At 48.4% G+C, this 19120-nt stretch overlaps 1 protein-coding gene across 1 annotated transcript; it reads right to left on the minus strand.

Annotated features, from left to right (window-relative positions):
• Positions 1-2102: 2102 nt before the first annotated feature.
• FNDC5 (fibronectin type III domain containing 5) lies at positions 2103-11167 on the minus strand. The gene is made up of 6 exons (XM_069068129.1): positions 10691-11167; positions 7823-7938; positions 6715-6913; positions 5849-5941; positions 4813-4943; positions 2103-4411 (listed from the first exon to the last, which is right to left on the minus strand). Exons 1-6 carry the CDS (start codon positions 10785-10787, stop codon positions 4406-4408), a joined length of 642 nt encoding a protein of 213 aa, XP_068924230.1. The 5' UTR covers positions 10788-11167; the 3' UTR covers positions 2103-4405.
• Between the last annotated feature and the right edge of the window lie 7953 nt (positions 11168-19120).

Genomic DNA, 19120 nt, shown 5'->3' on the forward strand with positions numbered 1-19120 from the left:
AGGAGAAGCTTCCCACCAATGAGAGCTGTCCATGGTGGAATGGGCTGCCTCAAGAGCTGGTGGGTTCCTCCTTCCTTGAATGTATTCAAGTAGAGACTGAGCAACTGCTTGTTGAGTATGTTATGGTGGGGGTTCCTTTTGTGAGGAGGTTTGACTACCTGGCCTTCCAATTCTCAGATTCCAGTCTAGTTCCCAAGTCCCTCTTCATTCCACTTGTCCTCCTTGGGGCCTGTTCCAGTTTGTCAGTGTCCTTACTAAAAGGCGGTCCCAGAATTGAACATGGTGGTATAGACAGATTCTGGCCAGGGCAGAGGAGAATGAGACTATTGCTATCCTTGTTCTGGACATGCTTTCCTTTGAGGGCTAGGCTGAGGGGCCGCTTCCTCCATGAAGCCTTCACTCAGTCCTTCCTGGTTGTTAATGTCCTCTCTCTTTTCAAATTTTCTTGTATTTACTCTTTGCAGAATATGGGTTCCTGCAGGTAGGGAGTGAGTATTCTCAAATATATTTTAGATGCTTGATAAGTGTTTATTGAAAGGATGACTTATTGGATAGGAAAGGGGGGAGATGAAGGAAGTAGTCAGGAAGGGAAATAAAAGTGAGGTAAAAGGAGTTCTTGACACATTTGTCTAAAAAATTAAATACATGAATCCAAGTAGCCTGAGATCATAATAAGCATTTTTTTGGCTGCCAAGTTACACTGTTCATTCAACAAGCTTGCAGTCCAGTAAGAATCCCAGATCTTTTCCCTAGCTCTGCCTCTTAGAACTTGTATTCCTGTGTCTGAGTTTTTGAACTCACATGTAGGACTTTATGCAATGACTAGAGTGCTGGATTTGTAATGAGGCAGAAGGCTCTGATCTTGCTGACCTAGGGCAAGTCACTTAATCTCTTTGCCTCAGTTTCTTCATCTATAAAATGGGGCTAATGATACCAGCAGTAGTCACTGCACTGAGTTGTTGTAAAGCTCTCCAATCCAATCCAACAAGCAATCATTAAGCATTTACTAAGTCCCTGGGACCTGGGGATACAAAAACTCTCCCTGCCCCCAAGCTGTTTACACTTTATTGGAAATACAACATTTATATGGGGATACATCTCAAACAAGATAGTATGTGTAAAGCACTCTGCAAATTGTAAATGACTATATAAACATGAGCTTTTCATCGTTATCATCATCTCTAAAGAATTTTGAGGTTTGTTGAGCAAAATGGAGACAGCAGCTCCAGGTTTCCAAGAGCCAGCCTTGTTAGTCTTCTTTGCTAAATAGAAATGCTGAGTCTGAGCTGCTGGTGTTCCTCCCCTTACTTCCTACAGCACTAGGTGGTCTTCTGAGGGCCTTGGAAAGCACCTTCTTCTCCCATTCAGCTTCCTGGTGGACTGCCCGTCCCCCCACCTTGATCAGTCTCAGAAGGATTCAGTCCCCTCCCTCTTACCCCAGTATCTCCCAGAAGGGGGAGATCCTTTAGGATAGACCCATGTGGTTTTTTCAGTTCCATCCTGGCTTCAGTTTAGGGCAGGGCTATGAGAACCCCGGTATTTTCCTCACCTAATAAGAGTTATTATCAAACCTCTCAGCCTTCTGTCAGGGGACATCATAATGTTCTTTTTATAGTCTAGAACACCCCACTGGGAAGTCTGAACCAGAGAAAGCAGCTGCCCAGGAGAGATGGGAAAATTGTTTTTTTACCCAGGACAGAGTACTGACCTACATCCCCAAAAAGAAAGCACTTCACATTTCACCATCCAGCTCCTATGTTTAATCTAAAGGAACCAGAAGAGCATCATCCAGCAGCCCCAAGCTGGATGTTTTTGTAGCCGGGCTACTGGGCTTGGTGCTACTGGGGGTGGGGGAGTCTGGGGAAGGCAATAAAAGAGTAGCTCTTTTCTCTTCCTGTATGGCACCCCCATCTGTTCAAAATTTCTCTTCCAGCACGGGCTAGGCTAGCAGGCATCTGTCTCTCAAGAAGCTGCAGGCCAAGAGGGAGAGCCGTTCCTCCCCAGCTTTGCCCCAGCAACTTCCCCACATCCTCCTTGACACACCCTTGGCTTACCACTGACAGTCGAGGGCAGCACCAGGCAGTGACCAGATGACAACAATCTGCCTTTTCATTTTCCTTTTTATTTTACATTAAAAATTGGTTATTGCTCTAACAGTACCGGAGGTAAAGACCTCTTCCCTAAGGAGCCTTGGCTGGAAGCCCCATTCAGCAAGGATGGGAGTCACAAGATGAGAGAGATGGAGAGGCTCTTCTCTTGGTGTTGTGGGGGGAGCCCTTGATATGGAGGGGCTCGGCCTTTCACTCCATTTCCACCTCCCCTGGTCACCTGTTTGAAATTGAATGGGAAAATGAGGTGGTGGCTGACCTTGGCTGGTGGGAGCCTGGGGGTGGGAGTGGGGATGGCAGGATGGTACTGCCACTGCTTACAGCAGCTAAAACAGGTGTCATGGCCTGGGTGCTGGTGCTCTTTCCTGGATCTCAGGGTCCCATGCTCATTCTCTGGTAGAAGCCTTTTTTCCATGTCATGATCCTTCATGAGTTGGGAAGATCAGGCTCTTTATACTACCTTCCAGTCCTCCCTCTGTTGTCAGTCTCTTCTGAAGCATCCTTCCTCACTACAAAGAGGCAGTAGGGAGATCTTTCCTAGCCCAACTCCCCTAAGTATCCAGAGCAGCATATAGGGTCTCCATTGGCTTCCACAGAGTCCTGGATAAGATGGTGAACTGAAGATATGCCCAGAAGAGAGAAAGTGGCCAGCTCTGCCCTGCCCTACCTTGTCTTGGGCTCAGTCAGCTGGTGAACTGATCAGTTCTGCCAACCCTCTTTGAGCAGGATCAGCTCAATGCCAGGAAGCTCCCATAACTACCAGGTATAAGATATGAACAGATAATGGTGACACTTATTAGATCCATCATCGATAAAACTCTATCAGAGATAAGGTCAGGTTCCCCTTTCCCTTCAGTGCTTAAGGTCTTCTGAACATGGTTCTGACCTCACTCTCATCATCTCATACTAAACACAAGGAGCCAAGTTGATTCAGGGCATAGGAAGACAGAATGAGTGATTAGAGATGGACCAGGTCTCATGGAGGCATTCTCAGACTCATTGGAAGAGAGTCTAAGAGCATCATACACATCATCTTGGAAATTGTGCATCACACTCAAAGCAACCAGAGTTGCTAATGGCTGGATGAGAAGAAGCAGGAGGACAGCTGCACCACTGTCAGCTGGTAAGCCCTACTCCTTCCCTGTCAAGTTATTTAAAGAACATGGCTTGGCTAGGTTCTAGGTGCTTTCAGTCTAGTGGGCATGGATGCAGAAAGACTGAAAACATTGTGCATTTTTCCAAAAGGGGAAAGTGGTGTGGGAAAGAGGAGAAGGCAAAAACAAGACTGGTTTGTATGGGCACTATATCGAGGTTCTGTGGTTCTAGATAGGAGATGCTAATAGCTGGTGATCGGGCTGGTTCTGGGCTTTTTTTTTTTTATCAGGAGTTGGAATTTTTTTAACTTCAGTTGCCTTTTCCAGTGTAGGACAAGGAGAGGAAGGGCAGGAGTGGAGCATGCAGCCAGCTGAGTGCCTTCCCAAACCACGGAACAGCCCTCCTTCTTCTTGCTCCTGGGGCTTTGTGGTGTGGGATATGGGGAGGTAGAAGGAAAAGGAAAAGGGAAGAGTTGGTTGTCTCCCTGCAGAGAGAGCCAGTCATGCTTCAGTGATGGTCAGAAAGAGCTTAGATTTGGAAGGTGGGGAGAGAGAAATAGGAGGAATTGCCAAGGCCTAGTTAGTAGGCTTGGAGCTGGTGAGTCGTCAGAGGTGGAGTACCTATGGAGGTTGCCTTTGTGGAAGCTTGGGCCTGTGGGACTGGAAAGCTGGGAACCAGCCATTCCCTCCAGGGAGGGAACATGCTGGAGTCTCCTGGCTATTTCCCAGCCTTCTGTTTGGCTCGTAGCCTCGACCAATTTCTTGGGTGGCCAGGGAGAGCATGAACATCACCCCTCTCTACAGTCCTTCCCATTGGTCCTTGGTGTCTTGGAGCTCAGGGTCCCTTTTTCTCAGCATACCTATGACAACTACACCCATTGAGAGTATTTTTGGAGCTGGTAAGGAGTATGGAGAGAAAGAGAGACACACAGAGAAACAGAGACATAGAGAGAGACACACACACAGAGACAGACAGAGATGCAGATGCTGCTCCTCAGGGAAAGCACACTGGAAAGATAAAAGCTAGGAGCAGGGATTGAGAAGAGGAAACCCAACTCTGAGGGTAGGGAGGTGAGAAGGCTGATAGTGTAGAGAGAGGAGGAGATGGTGAGGACCAGGAGCTGAATGACCATCGTCAGGACAACGATCCTCTAGTTCTGTTCTTCCCAGGTGCTCACAGCCCGTTGAGTAAGTAAGAGGTTTTCATATCTGTTTTATAGAGGAGGGAATAAAAGTCCAAACATGGTAAGTGACTTACCCAAGGTGATGCAGTCAGGCAGAAGCTTTCCCAAATTGGTACCTTGTCCAACCAAGAGTTCCCTTTTTCTTCCCCTCTTTTCACCACCATCTCCTCCCCCTCCTCCCTTTCCCCCTCCCTTAAATGGCCGTTGGCACCCCAAGAAAGGAGAGGATCCAAAATTAATCTAGAGATTCCCCTGGGACATGGGCTGCAGCCAAACTGGTCTTTGTCCAGCTGTAGCAATGCCAGGCCCTGAGCTGACCCTGGGGATATCCCCAAGGAAGTGAACCAGGCCAGCTAAGGCCCACCTTCACCCCACCTTCAAGGCCTTTGGGACAGAGAAGGAGCCAGGCCTCAAGTGTACTCTCACCTTGCTGCGAAGGAGACCCCCGCCCTGGTGCTCTGGGGTGCTATTCTCTGAGGCGCTCTTGGCTTTCTCCTTGTTGTTGGGCTCATTGTCTTTAATGATGTCATACTGGCGACAGAAGAGGGCAATGACACCTGGGGAGGCAAGGGCTGAGGTTAGAGCAGTGAGAGGCCAGAGCAAGGGTCTCAGCCCTCAGCCCATGGGACAGAATGTGTGTGTGTGGGGGGGGTGAGGGATGGAGGGTATTCTTGTTATTCCTTCTCTTCCTCTCCCCACCATCACCCTCAGTTAAGAGACTGCTTGAACAGAGTCCTGGGACACTTGCATGGTGGCTTCTGAGGGTGGGGGAAGGAGAAATCTGGGACCAAAATGGAGAGAAAGTTGGAGGCAGTAGGGCCAAGTACCCTGCAATTGTGCATCTCCTAGCCCAGCTGTAGTAGCAGCCAAAGATCCTTGACTCTGGCTTCAGAGGAAACATTAGACAAAGGATCAGGGACCCAGGCGCCCAGAGGTATCTTTTATGTAGCATTCTGGTGCCCTCGCTCAGAGATCGCCACTGCTATCACCACAAACTCAACCTTTCTATGTTTTCTGGTATATTAACTCTTTCCTTATGAATATAAACTCCTTGCTCACAGAGACTGTTTCATTTTTGTCTTGTATCCCCAGCACCTAACCCATGAATAAATGCTTACTGAACTTAATTGAATGGAATGAAATCGATAACCCTGTGAAGTGGGTAGTACAAGTGTCCTTATCCTCATTTTACAGAAGAGGGGACTGAGGCAGAGGAAAGTGAAGAGACTTACCCAAGGTCATCTAACTAGTAAGTCTAAGAGCCAGATTTGAGTTTTTCAGTCTCTTTGACTGAGACCAGGGCTTTTTTCAGGACAACACGCTCTCCTCATCTCCCTGATCTCAGGTTCCCTCCTTCCCAAAGCAGTGGAGCTCTAGTGTGAGGGGCTTAGAGGGGAGACAGGAGCCTAATCCTGAATGACAGTAACATAGCCAAAGGGTGCCCTGGGACCAGAAGGCTCACCCGCCCACATGAACAGGACCACCACGATGATGAGCACCTCGCCTGTCCGAAGCTGCTGGCTCTTCATCCCCATCTCCTTCATGGTCACCTCATCTGTAGATGGAGAGGGAGGAATACCCCCCGAGATCAACATGCCCTCCTGTCTGCAGGGGCAGATCTCCTGCCAAAAGGCCCCACTCTCTGAAAACCACCACTTCACAGGAAGACAGTGACAGCAACTGGAGAGATGTGTTTCAGAAAGCCCCCTGGAGAGCAGGGGTGTGTGCCAGTTTTACGTGGGAGAGAGGAGAGGGGACATGCCTTGCCCAAAGTCAAATAGAAAATGGCAACCAGATTAGAACTCAGCCCTCCCCATCTCTAAGCTCAGTGCTCTGTCCAGACAACTCCACTTCACACTTGGTGGTCTTCTTATTCTTCACAAGAGTAAGAATGACTGGCCCCCAGAGTCTGCATCCAGAGGTGCCCGGTGGTGCAGAGGATAGAGCACTGGGTCTGGAGTCAGGAAATTATGAGCTATGTGACCCTGGGCAAATCGCTCCCTTCTCTCAACCTGTTTCCTCAACTGTAAAATGGGGAAAATGACAGCATCTACCTCCCAGGGTTGTTCCAAGGTGCTTGGCACACTGTAGGCGCTATATGGATGCTTGTTTTCTCCCTTCCCACCTTACCCCCCCACATTGTAACAGGACTGGCGCCCTACATGCAAGTTTCTCAAACCTTGGTTCTCACTGACTAGAGTGCCTTCCAGAGGGCCTTTAAGAGAGCTCAAGGCTGAAGAACCCATATCCATGACCTGAGCCAGCTACTCACTCCTCCAGCCCCCTCCCTCAGCTTCGCTTTCCTAACCCTGGCCCTTGAGTTCCTGCCTTTGTTTTTGGAGGCCAATTTCTCAGCCTCTCGAGGGGTCTTGAAGGTGACAGGCTCACTGGCAGGGCTCTGGCCCTGGATGGAGATGGCTTGCACATGAACGATGTACTCTGTGTCCTCCTCCAGGTCCCACAGGGCGCATGAACGGGTAGAGGTGTTCACCTCCTGGATAAATCGCAGCATCCGCACATCTTTCTTCTGAAATTGTAAAGGCCAGAACTCCTGTACAGCCCCTTTCCACTCTGTCTCTTCCCTCCCTCTACAAGCTGCTTCCAATCCCTCTGGCCTGTCCATGCTGCCCCTACTTCCTCTAGCAATGTTGGGTAGCATGGACAGGGCCTAGAGGAAGCAGAGTGGGGCTAGCAGGGGTGGGGAACCTTCGGCCTCGAAGCCACATGTGGCCCTCTAGGTCCTCAAGTTCAGCCCTTTGAATCCCAACTTCACAGACAAATTGAGGTCACATGTGACCCTTTAGGTCCTCAAGTTTAGTCCTTTGCTTGAATACAAACTTCATAGAACAAATCCCCTTAATGAAAGGATTTGTTTGGTAAAACTTGGACTCAGTTGAAAGGCTGTACCCAAGGACCTAGAAGGGCACATGTGTCCTCAAGGTCTCAGGGTCTCCACCCTTGCTAGTCCCTCTCTGCTCTGTCTGTCCACTTCCTCTAGGCCCTGTCCATACTACCTAACATTGCCCTGGCCCCCTGTCTACCCTATCCTTCCATGCAGTCCCCTATTATTCTCCCCTTCTTCCTCATTTTCTATATTTCCACCCCCTCCTCCAGCATTCCACTGCTTCCATTTTCTGTCCATTTCTTCCATCTCATTTTACCCAGCCTCTTTCCATGCAGTCGCACTTCCTTTCCCCTGCACTCTGTCTCCAGCCTCCTACCTATACCTCAACAGCAGCCCCACCCTCACACACATGCCTGGTCACTTCCCCATGGCAACTGCCCAATTTTTACCATGTATCCTTTCTCCCTGCAACATGCTACCTGCAGGACCAGTCTCTGTGACCAAAGGAAGCCCCATGCACATACTTCCCCTTCTTCCTTCACCCCGTCCTCACACTTCCCTCACCCCACCTTACCCCGGGTTTGATATTACCTGCTGAGAAATTGCAAACCCAATGACCACCTCATCATCCAGCACATCCCAGCTCACCATAGCTGAGTTGGCCGTCAGTTGTTTGACAGTAACGTTGACGGGGGCAGAAGGGCTGTCTGCAGGAGGAGAAGCAGGATTTGAGACCAGAATGGACTCTGAGGCTTAAGTTGCCTGATAAGCATGTGTGGGCAGAAGGAGAAACTGAGCCCCATCTCCCTCCCAGCTCCTAGGTTTCCCTGGTCCCTCTCCTGTCTGCCTGGGTCTAGTTGAATGGTGGCTGAAATCAGGACTAATGGAAGCCAAGATACTGAGCAAATAGTCCTCTCCCTAACTTCCTTCAGGACCTCTCTCTGGGGAGCTTATTGACTTGTTCTTGCTTTCTCACCCAGTGATAGACCAAGACTCGTGTACACACACTAAGAATGAAACTGAAGAACAGAGTACATCAACAACATGTAAGTCTGATGTGGATATAGGGCTGCGAGGACCCAGATCCTAGCTCCTAGCTTTCAGACACTGGTAGCCATTAGCCTGAGTTGGGAAAGGTGTCAGTAGGGGTGGTCTTAGTTTAATACTGATGAAAATCACAAACAACTCAGCCCATCTGAAGGGCCATCTCCCACTCTGTTTCTGACTCTAGCATAAAGAAGAGGAGGAGGGTCACATGTTTTCCAAGTTTCCTGCTCTGATTTAGTCAGGGGTGAGAACCAGAGTCTACCAGTGGGGAAATAGATCTAAACCTGGTTCATAGCCGGTGGTTTTTCTCTAGGGTTGGATAGAAGCTAAATTCACTGACTTTGACCTATCCATGGGATAGGAAGATAGTAAGATCCAAGAGGAACTAAGCCCTACTCTCCTTCCCTGGGACTTCTGGATGGACAATAGGGTGAGGATTTCTGAGTAGGAGAGAGGTCAACTGTATATTAGGGTTGGTGACAACCTTCCTGAAGAGAATGACCTTTGGCAAGAGGCTCAGTCCTACCATGCCCATCAAGTTGTCCCCAGGGTAGGGGTCCAGAATGTGGAGAGAAAAATCTATTGTCTGGAGAAACAGACACTAGGCAGAACCTTTAGGTTTGCCTCCAGTAGATTCTTCCTTCCCAAATTTGACATATTGAGAACTAAGGTAGGGCAAGAAGGGGAATAGGAGGGATAGAGTCGAGGTACTGGATATTGGAAGGTCCCTGATTGGGACCTAGGACTTGATCCTTAATGAGGCACAGAATAAGTGACAGACTAGAAGGGTTAATGTTAAGGTCTAGACAGAGGGCAGGAGAGCATTTGGGAGTGGTCAGGAAGGTCCTTCTGAGAAGAAAGAAGCAGGGAAAAATGGAAAGAGAGAGAGAGAGAAAGAAAGAATCAGGGAAGATTAAGAAAAAATGGAAAGAGAAGGGACAGGTAAAGGTTAAGGGGGGGGAAAGAATAGGATGAAAGGTAAGGGAGAAGGCAAAGGTGGGAATAAGATATTGGTGAGGGGTGAGTAAAGGAGAGTAGACATGCCCCCTCTACTCTTTTGTTCTCCCTTTCCCTCCCACAAATACCCCCCCCCTACACACACACACACACACACACACACACACACACACACTACTCATCATTTATTGTGGGTTGTGTTAGAGGGTAAAGGTAATGGGGAGGGATGTTTGGTGGGGTTAGGGCACAGTGAGTGATTAGAGGATTCCACGCTTGAGGAGATCTCACCCTGCCTCAGCCTCCCAGACAGAAGGAATAGAGGCATCAGGAATGGAGAGACAGAAGGATAGACTAAGAAACATGAAGACAGAATAAAAAACAGAAACGGAGAAACAGAAAAACAGATACTGAGAAACAGGAGTAGACAAATGGAGGCAAAGAGCTGATGAGACAGAGGTATAGAGGTGGAAAGTCAGAAAAGCTGAAGCAGTCAGAAGGAGACAGAGGGAGAGATGGAGGCAGGGAGAGAAAGGGAGACAGATGGGAGAGAATCATCAAAGCAGGGGGACAGACAGTCTTGCATGTGTGTGACATTTTCCTTGATATAATCACCTGGTGAAATATTTCTTCTTTCCAGACTACAGGTACCAGCTCATCTCAAGCATCTCTGCCTAACACACATACCCTCAACCCCTTACCCTGTTCCAGATTATCAGTCCTGAAGAATTCACTTGAAGGCGTGTTTCTATGTTGTGTTGTGCTGTGCTCTGTATCTGTGTTTGAATACTTTGCAAGTGGGGGGAGGGTAGGGAATGTAGATAGAGTTTATACCCTAAGACTGAGGGGGAGGGGAAGAAGGGGCACACACGGGGCACCAAAGACTAGTCCTGTGTTCTCTGCTACCACTTTAGCCCCTCTTGGGATAGAGAGAGGGCCTTGGAGAGCCTGGGAACAAATATCAGGGTCCAGATAAGGGGTGGGGTGGGGGTTCAACGGGAATGTTAGGATGGTGATCAGTGAACTGAAAGATTTGGAGGGTGGTGGTGAAACATAACAGATCTGGAGTTAGGGGTACAAAGGTAGGGAAGGGGACCGACAAGGGGCCGGGGGAATGAGGGGTTGGAGAGGTGAGGGACAGCGGTTGTGTTTGAGGGACAGCTCGGGAAGGGAAAGATTGGGCCTGGGGGACAGAGACCTGGAAGTGAGGGTAGGGGAAGACAGGGAGTTAGGGATGGGGGAACAGCTGGCTGAGAAATGGACAAGATGGTGGGGAAGACTGAGGGGCAATCTGCAAAGAGAACCCCCTAATCGTCTGCTCTCCCTCTCTCTGATTCAGGGCTCCTTACCCCCCAAGGGCAAAGGCTGGCTCTTCCCCCCAGTAGAAGCCTCCCGGGAGTTAACCTTATCGCTGCCGCAGCCCTCCCGCCCCCGGTCCCGACCCTCCGGGCCCCTTACCCGCCTCCACCAAGCACAGGCTGGCGGAGCTGAGGCAGAGCAGAAGCGTGGCGGGGATGCAGAGCAGGGAGGCGTCCGCCGGCCGGGCCGCCCGCATGGCGGCTCCTCCCTCCGTCCTCCCCGCCGCCTGCTCTGGGACTCAGGGCCGATGGCGCGCCGCCGCCTTCATTTCAGAACCGCGGACAGCGGCTGCGGCCCCAGCTAGCCCCACTGGGCTGGCGCTGCTCCTTTCCCTGCGCTGACGGCTGGGGCTCGGGCTCTAGCTTCGGCTACGGGGACGGGAGGGGCGGGCGCCCCCGCTGGAAGGAGGGAGACTCGGGGTAGGGGCCGGGCTGGGCTGGGACGGCGAGGGTCCCCCGCTGTTCAGTCCAGCGCTCCCTCGGTGGCCGGACGCCGCGGTTACCTGCTCTGTGAGCCTGGACGGGCACAGTAGCTGTCCGAGGCGCTGGCAGAGGAAGCCAAAGGCTTGGTGCCTGTCCCGGCGGGGCCGGAGCCGGGAGGGGGTGGAAGAGGACTGTGCACCCCGCCCCCGGCCCCGCCCGTCGCCTCCCTCCTCCCCGGCTGCCCCTGCTTTCCTCCCCAGCCCAATTAGCCAGGACTCTCTTTTAGAGACACCAGGAGAGCCTCCAGCTCTCTGACCTTTCCCTGAGAACCCTCAGTTCTCATTATCTCCCTTATAACCTCAGTTCCGCGGTCAGTCCCTGAGTCCCACCTTCGGGCCTCCAGTGCCCCTCAGCCCGTTAGTCACCTCAATACCTCAGCCTCAGACGCGAATATAAGACTCAGTCGCCTAAGCTTCCTCAGTATCTTCAATTCTTTGGCCCTTCAGGCCCTCAGTCTTTTTAGGATCTCAGCCTCTCTAGTCCTTTCGGTCTGTTCCACCTCATTCAGCTTCTCACCATTCACTCAAACTACTCAGTCCTTGAACCTCTCATTGCCCTCCCTTACTTAGTCGCCTCAATCCTTCTACCATCTTACCCTTCCCAGTCCTCCTCAAAACCTTCAGCCTCTCTGTTCCCATCTCCTTCCTCCACTTAGCTCCTCACCCACAAAATTCAAAGTGTCCTTGGATCAATGACTTTGCTCTCTCCCCTTACCCTCTGTATTTTTTTCCCCACAGTGAGAAGGAGAAAATGGAGGGGGGGGGGGGGGGAGAATGACATCTGAGCTTAGTAGACTCCAAAGCTCCCTTGGCTCCTTTTAACATTACCCATTCCCCCCCCACACACACAGCCCATGCACTCAAAACCCAGAGTTCACCAACTACCGTGAACCCCCTGCTCCCCGACCCCCACTCCTGATGCTTGGCTCTGATTGTGGTCTGAGAGAGACACATGGAGGTGATGCTGAAAGGGGAGAGGGTGTCCTGGGGCACCTGGATGCTGGGGGGGGGGAGCCTATATTCCTTCAGAAAGATACCATGATGCAGTGGAAAAAGAATGAGATTTGGAATCAAAAATCCTGAGTTAAATTCTAGACCTTCTATTTAACTGCCAGAGAGACTTTGGGTAAGTTGCTTCCCCTCTCTAGATCTCAGTTTTCTTCTCTATAAAATGAGGAGGTTGGACTAGATAATGTTTAAAACCATTTCCAACTCTAAATCCTCTGAACCATGAACAATTTCACCTGAAAGAAGTTAGGTGGCAGAGTGGATAAAGTGCTGGGCCTGGAGTCAGGAAGATGAGTTCAAATCATACCTCAGACACTGTACAATCCTGATTTTCTTTCTCATTTTCTTCCATGGTAAAATAGGGATTAATAATAGCAGCTATCTCCAGGGTTGTTGTGAGGATCAAATGAGATATTTGTTAAGTGCTTAGTTCAGTGTCTGGCATACAGTAGGTGTTTAATAAATATTTGTTTCTTTCCCTTCTCCCCCTGAAAGTTCCGGAAAGTTCCCCCTGAAAGTTGGAGCCAAGTAGTTTCTGGTTTACCCTGCACAGATATTCCACATCTAGCCCAACCACAAGATAAAGATTCCCCCAAGTCCCCCGAAGGCCACTGCTTTTTAGGGTCATCCTCTCCTCTCTCAATGACTGTCTCCACATATGCTGAAAACAGCAAGGAGCTTCCCCACTTACTCCCACCTCTGCCTTTGATTTTGTTTGACTCTCCAGGCCTTGTAGACTTTGGAGATTAAGGATGCCTGGGATCTCCTCTGGAGAAGAGGGCAGCTCTTCCCAAATCCCTAGAGGATGAAGATGCTCGTGAGTGAGGATGTTGGCTATCACCAACATGGTCTGATCTAATAGGAATGATTGTTCCTTCCTCCTGCCTCCCCAGTATCACAGTACCTGAGATTTCACCATTAGCTATTCATTTCTTTGGGTTATGAAAGCTTTCTGATTTTCCAGGATCTGAATACCTTAGATTATAGGCCATCTGACCCAGAAGACATCTTAGAAATACTCTTATCAAACTCCTTCATTTGATAGAGTTGGATAAGAGTCTGAGACAAGAAGGGGCAATTTCCTTATCTGAAAGATGAGAGGTGAGAGTATTTATACTCTTGGTTTCAATGGTTGGTTGGAGAAAAAGCACTTTGAAAACTTCAGAGTGCCTCGGAAATGGGAGTTATTAACACTGATATTAATTAGAATCATATTATCATTATATGCCAAGGCCACATCCCAAATCCCAGAGAGAGCTAGGAATAGGACCCAGGTTGGAGCACAGCATTGGTTTATTTTGTTTTTGTTTTTCCCAGTGGAAGGGGGCTATACATGCCATTATCAGAAAGTGGAAGGCGATGGGACTGTAGCTAGGATGAACATTTAGGAGGGAGGAGGGCCCAAGGATGGAGAAGAACTCACTGAGAGAGAGGCAGTGTTTTTGTTTAGGGTTAGAGCCTTGGTTGGGGTGGAGAAGAGAAGGAATGGAGGAGGGCAATAGTGAATAGTAGGAGCCTATGATGAGAACTTTACCGAGGTCCACCCCCGAGTCCCCAGCACACACCTTTTTCCTGGTGGGAAGTCTAGTGTCTCCTGTTCCCCGAGTCTAGAGCTGGGCTCTGGGTTCCAGGCTCTAAACTCCAGGACCTGAGCTCAGTCTGTCTCCTTCTTCAGTCTCTCTTGTCCTGCAGCTGTTGCCTCATCCTCCTCTGACACCCCCCTCCACTTCTCAGCCCTGCCTGCTGTACCCTCTGCCAGCAGGCACCCTGAAGAGGGATTGACAAGACGGGGAAGTCTGGAAGGGGGTGGGCAGCACTGGGACAGCTGAACCAGGCCTGGACCTCAACCTGAAGAACCGGGCTAACAGGGTCAGCAGAGGTCAATGCATTTGTCTCTCAGCCTTTTGTTCCGGCCTGGGGAAGGGATTGGGAGGGAAGCAGATGTCCGACTGCCTGGGGGAGGCACGGAGCTCAGCTGCCACCTACTGGCCTCTCAGAACCATGGTCATACACACTGCTGCCAGAGTCAAAGAAATTTCAGAGTTGGGGGGCCCTTAGAGATCATCCAGCTCAATCCCCTCCTCTTATCAGCCATATGAATAAGGCTACTTGTAATGCTAATTAAGCTAGCATTTATGCAGAGTTTAAGGCAAAGCACTTTACATGTGCTATTCATTTTGATCCTTACAACAACCCTGTAAGATAAGTGTTATCATTATGCCCGTTTTACAGATGAGGAAACTGAGGCCAGAAGTGGTTAAGTGACTTGCTCAGCATTCCACAGTTAGTGTCTCAGATCTCGACTCTGCCCACTGCTCTACCTAGCTGCCCAATATACTAGTGACATTTCTATTTCTATAGAACACAAGGTCTACAAAGCCTTTTCTTCATTAAAACTGTGTTGGGAGTGCTGGCATTATTATCCCCATTTTACTGGTAAAGAAACTAAGGCTCAGAGAAGTGAAGCCACTTGTCGATGGTCACATAGTCAGTCAGTGGCACAACCAGAAACACGAGCCCTAGTTTCTTGACCCCAAGTCTAGCTGTCTTTCTACTGCATCTTTTTACCGGGGCTCTAGAAGCCAAGCCTCCTAGTCCTGTGTTCTTTTCTCTGTAATTCGTGAATGACTCAGATTTGGAGTGGTAGAGTTCAGAGGAAAGTCTATAGTGAGAATGGATTTAATCTGCTCCCCAGCCTCAGCCAGCTTACAGTCCTTCCATGCCTCTGCAAATTTGATTTCCATTTTAGACTTCCTCCCTGCCTCCCTTCTTTCTTTCCTTCTTTTCTCCTTCTCTTCTTTCCTTCTTACCTACCTCCCTTTCTCTTTCTTTCTCTACTCCTTCCTTCTTTTCTTCCCTCCCTCCTTCCTTTCTTCTCATCTCCTCTCCCTCCTCTTCCTTCCTTCTTTCCTTCCTTCCCTTCTTTCCCTTCCTTCCTTCCTTCCTTCCTTCCTTCCTTCCTTCCTTTCTTTCTTTCTTTCTCTCTTTCTCTCTCTTCCTTCCTTTCTTTCTTTCTCTCTCTCTTTCTTCCTTTCTCTTTCTTTCTTTCTTTCTTTCTTTCTTTCTTTCTTTCTTTCTTTCTTTCTTTCTTTCTTTCTTTCTTTCTTTCTTTCTTTCTTTCTTTCTTTCTTTCTTCTTTCCTTCACAGAGTAAAAATTCAGGAACCAAAGCATGGAAACTTTGATCTGCTTTGTTTTCCTGAACTGACCCAGTTCATTCCATATTGGGCAACCAGGAGATGACTACTTTTGGTTCGAGGTACTCTGTAATCTGGACTCCTAAAAATCAGACCTCATGAGTCCTCACAAATGTGTTTACCTTTAATAGTCATAGTAGTTCAAGGCAAAGGCATTTACTGAAATGGGATAGTATGGATAAAAGCAATAGAATATCTCCCCGACCCATAAACCTGGTGTACACTCTCCCACAGATACACAATATGAACAGGGAAAATGAGTACATACAGAGGTTATGAGTACCTAGACACATATGGCCAAGACATGTTTAAGGAGATAAAATTTATGCTGTCTAATGCTTCAGGGCTGCTAATGCACTTAAACTGATTTTGTTGCCTTTGGTTTCAGTCTCTACTCCACTATGGACATGAGTCTTCACTATCTTCAGCTAATGGCTCCCCTGAAATCTTGGCTTATGCTACTGCTACGCACTTTTAGAAAGAACTGGACACTATACTCTAGGATAGGAGTTCTTAACATTTTTTGTGTCTTTGATGAAGTCTGGTGAAACTTATGGATCCCTTCTCAGAAGAACCTGGGCAAGTCACTTCACCCTGTTTGCTTCAATCTCCTCATCTGTAAAATGAGCTAGAGAAGGAAATGGCAAACCACTTGTATCTTTGCCAAGAAAACCCTAAGTGAGGTCATGAAGAGTCAAGCACAATTGAAATGACTGGATAGCAACAACCACAAAATAGCATTCAGTAATCATGTCCTCCCTAAGTCTTTTCTTCTCCAGGCTTCCCCACCACTCCCACCCTCCTTACCCTCCCCGTCCCCATCCCCAGTTTCTTCAGCTATGACAAAGGTCCCCAGTGCCCTCACCATTCTGGTCAGCCTCCTCTTTTTTTTGCCTTTTGGAGGGCAATTGGGGTTAAATAACTTGCCCAAGGTTACACGGCTAGTTTTTTTTTGTGTGGGTGTTGTGTCTGAGGCCGGAACAGAACTCAGGTCATCCTGACTCCAGGGCTAGCACTTTACTCACTGTGCCACCTAGCCGCCCCCACCCTCTTCTTGATACACTTGTTGGTCAATGGACAATGGGGCTTCTTCTCAAACACAGACCCTAGAACTGGCCATAATACTTCAGATAGGGTCTGGATAGGCCAGACCACAGATGTGGTGAGGCTATTATCTATCTACATTTTTGTGGATGCTTTACAGCCTAGAAATCTATTAGCTTTTTGGGAAGGAGGCTATGTCATACTGTGAACTCATGTAAAGGAGGAAGTCCTCTTCTCCACCTCAGATGATGTAACCACTGAAAGCCTAGTGTGTAGCCACAAAGGTGGTGTTATACTACAATGTGTGAATAAGTTACTCAATCAGCTTTAGAGGTTTATAAAATCTTGGGTTTTGGGTGAAGGCAATTGATGCTTCACTGGAAATATATTGTCATTGTCAGAGAGAATCCATCATGCCTTGAAGCTATGTTTCCAGTGATGGAAGAGTAAAGGCTCAGGAACATTTGGGGCGGGGGTACTTTTTTCCTTCCCCTTTCCCCCAAAACAGTCAATCATTTCATCCGAGCTACTGGACCAGTAGAAGACAATGAAAGCAGATGTTGGGAGCAGAAACATACCTGAGAGATAAAATAAAATATAACAAACATTTATTAAGCATCTCTTATGTACCAGGCACTATGCTAAGCATTGAGGATACAAATTAAAAAAAGAAAGACAGTCCTTGCCCTCAAGGACCTCATAGGGAAGACAACAGACAAAGGGAAGCTAAAAAGTGAGTGGGGGGGGGGAGAGCAGAAGGAAGCTGTTCTGTGGAGTCCAAAGCAAGCAGAGCTGCTGGAACGAGGGGAGTTACTTGGAAATTTCAGGTCTCGGCCCTTAGTGTTCCAACCTCCAGCCCTCCGAGAAGAGAGGAGAGATGCTGTACTCCAGGGGAACTCTGGGAGGATTCTATGAAGAGAGGAAAGATCTTGAAGTATAATGAATCATGAATTTCTCACCACCATTGCTCTCTAAGTTTGTGCCCACCCTTTCAGTGCTAGTGAGGTTTATGTAAGGAATGTTTACTATTATGTTTAAGCAAATTATGTAATGTGATTATGTTTAATAACTGTTATTTTTACTATATAATTTCAGTAAATTACTTTGATAAAAGGTGAAGAAGTCTTCTGCCCAATTGTTCACAGGAAGCACACCAGTGGGGACTTAGGAGCTTTAGTGGTAGGAGTAGCCACCTGTAGGATTACCCAACCTTTGAGAGAGTATAAATTAGATTAGTATCTTAAAGGAGGTGCTATGCTCATGTGGAACTTTCAGTCAATTAAAGACCCCAGGGCTCTATATTACTGTGTCCCAGAGCCATAGGTACAAAACATACTTCGTGTCTTGTGTTGACCTGTGTTTGAACAAGCCTAGGCCTTGCAGCCCTCCTTGGCTCCTTTCCCCTTTGGGGCCCCTCAACCGTCGCAACACACCCTGTTCCTATTCCCAATAAGGGAGTAGGGCTAAGCTCAGAGCAGGATGTCCCCCTAGAAAGAACATCTGGCCCTCCTCCTGAACCCTGTACTTGCCGGATAAGCCCCTCAGGCCCCCTCCTTCATTGCCACATATGATGTTTGGTAAAACCTGTTTTTTTCTTGATACGCTTGCGGTTTTTGAGTATATAAGCAGTGCTGTCACCAAGGCTCGGGGCAGCCCTCAGTGACTAGCTCCTGGACTGCCGCCGGCCGGCTAATACACTGATGCTTTCTGGGTTGACTATTGGTCTTGGTCTCTGATTATTCTTGGTGTCTAGCTCAGTCTATTCAGAATGGGTCATAGCAGAGAACTTGGTACAGTGTGATGCTGTTGCTGGGCTGGCTATCATGGATGAAGTAGAAGTAAGGCAGGCTGGCCAGGGAGGGGTGCTGACACTGATGGGGTGGGAGAGAGGGAGCAGAGGAAGCCACCATCTGGTAGCTTCCTATTTTTCTAATGATTCTTGCTAAATAGTCACTAAGTGCAGTTGTTTCCATGCTGCTGGAGAAATAAAAGTGCTGTCAATATCCCTCTAATTTTCATCACCCTGGGGCAAAGGCGTACCCTAGTTACTGGGGGGAGTTAACTCTCCCCCCACCCCCAAATCTTTTTCAAAAGAACTATTGTCTAACTGATGACAACATGCTTCCCACCCCTAAGCTAAGAGGAAATGGAGTAGAGATACCCCAGGAGGGATACATTTTTAGACCAGGCCAATGGGTTGTTTTGTCTTGCTTGGCTATACTTTTTGTATAAAGGGGGGAGGAGGGGAATTGGTGGGTTGTAGTAATGACCCAGGAAAAGAAGAGAGCATCAAAGAAACATCCCATCCACGTCTCACCCACTCTGTACTTGTGCTATTGAATTTTTGAACCCAAATTCTGGACATTGGAAGATTGGAAACAGATGGGGACAGGACCTGTGACATAGGGAATTCCTAGCTGAGAAAACTTCCTCATGTAATATAAGCCAGCTCCTCCCTTGCCTTTCTGGTCTAGAGCAAAGAAGGCTTGAGCAACTCGCCCATTGTTGGTGGAGGGGCAAGATGGAAGGGGAGTTGAGTCCAGATCTTCTTGTCTCAGAGGCTGTGCCACACTGACCCTGTTTAAGTTTGACATTCATTTTGGCCCATCATTCCAAACTGTTGAGATTTTTCTGGATTCCAGTTGTCATTTGACCTATCAGCTCTCTCTCCTCACTCTTTTTTTTTTTTTTTTTTGCTATCTGCAGGTTTGATAAGCATGCAACTTGTGCCTTCACTTCAGTCACTAGTAAAAATGATGAACCAGAAATTTAGCAGAAAGTGATACAGAAAGAAACCTCA

The sequence above is a fragment of the Petaurus breviceps genome, unplaced genomic scaffold, assembly GCF_028583685.1.
Source record: "Petaurus breviceps papuanus isolate PSGF00001 unplaced genomic scaffold, PetGlider_PUasm1.0 90760, whole genome shotgun sequence".
Lineage (NCBI taxonomy): Eukaryota > Metazoa > Chordata > Mammalia > Diprotodontia > Petauridae > Petaurus > Petaurus breviceps.

Excerpts from the sequence above, each read along its gene's own strand:
- FNDC5 (XM_069068129.1), bottom strand. The coding sequence starts at position 10,787 with ATGCGGGCGGCCCGGCCGGCGGACGCCTCCCTGCTCTGCATCCCCGCC. Across the intron at positions 6,914-7,822 it reads GGTTTGCAATTTCTCAGCAG|AAGAAAGATGTGCGGATGCT; the intron begins GTAATATCAAAC and ends TTACAATTTCAG. Across the intron at positions 5,942-6,714 it reads ATTGGCCTCCAAAAACAAAG|ATGAGGTGACCATGAAGGAG; the intron begins GCAGGAACTCAA and ends CTCCATCTACAG.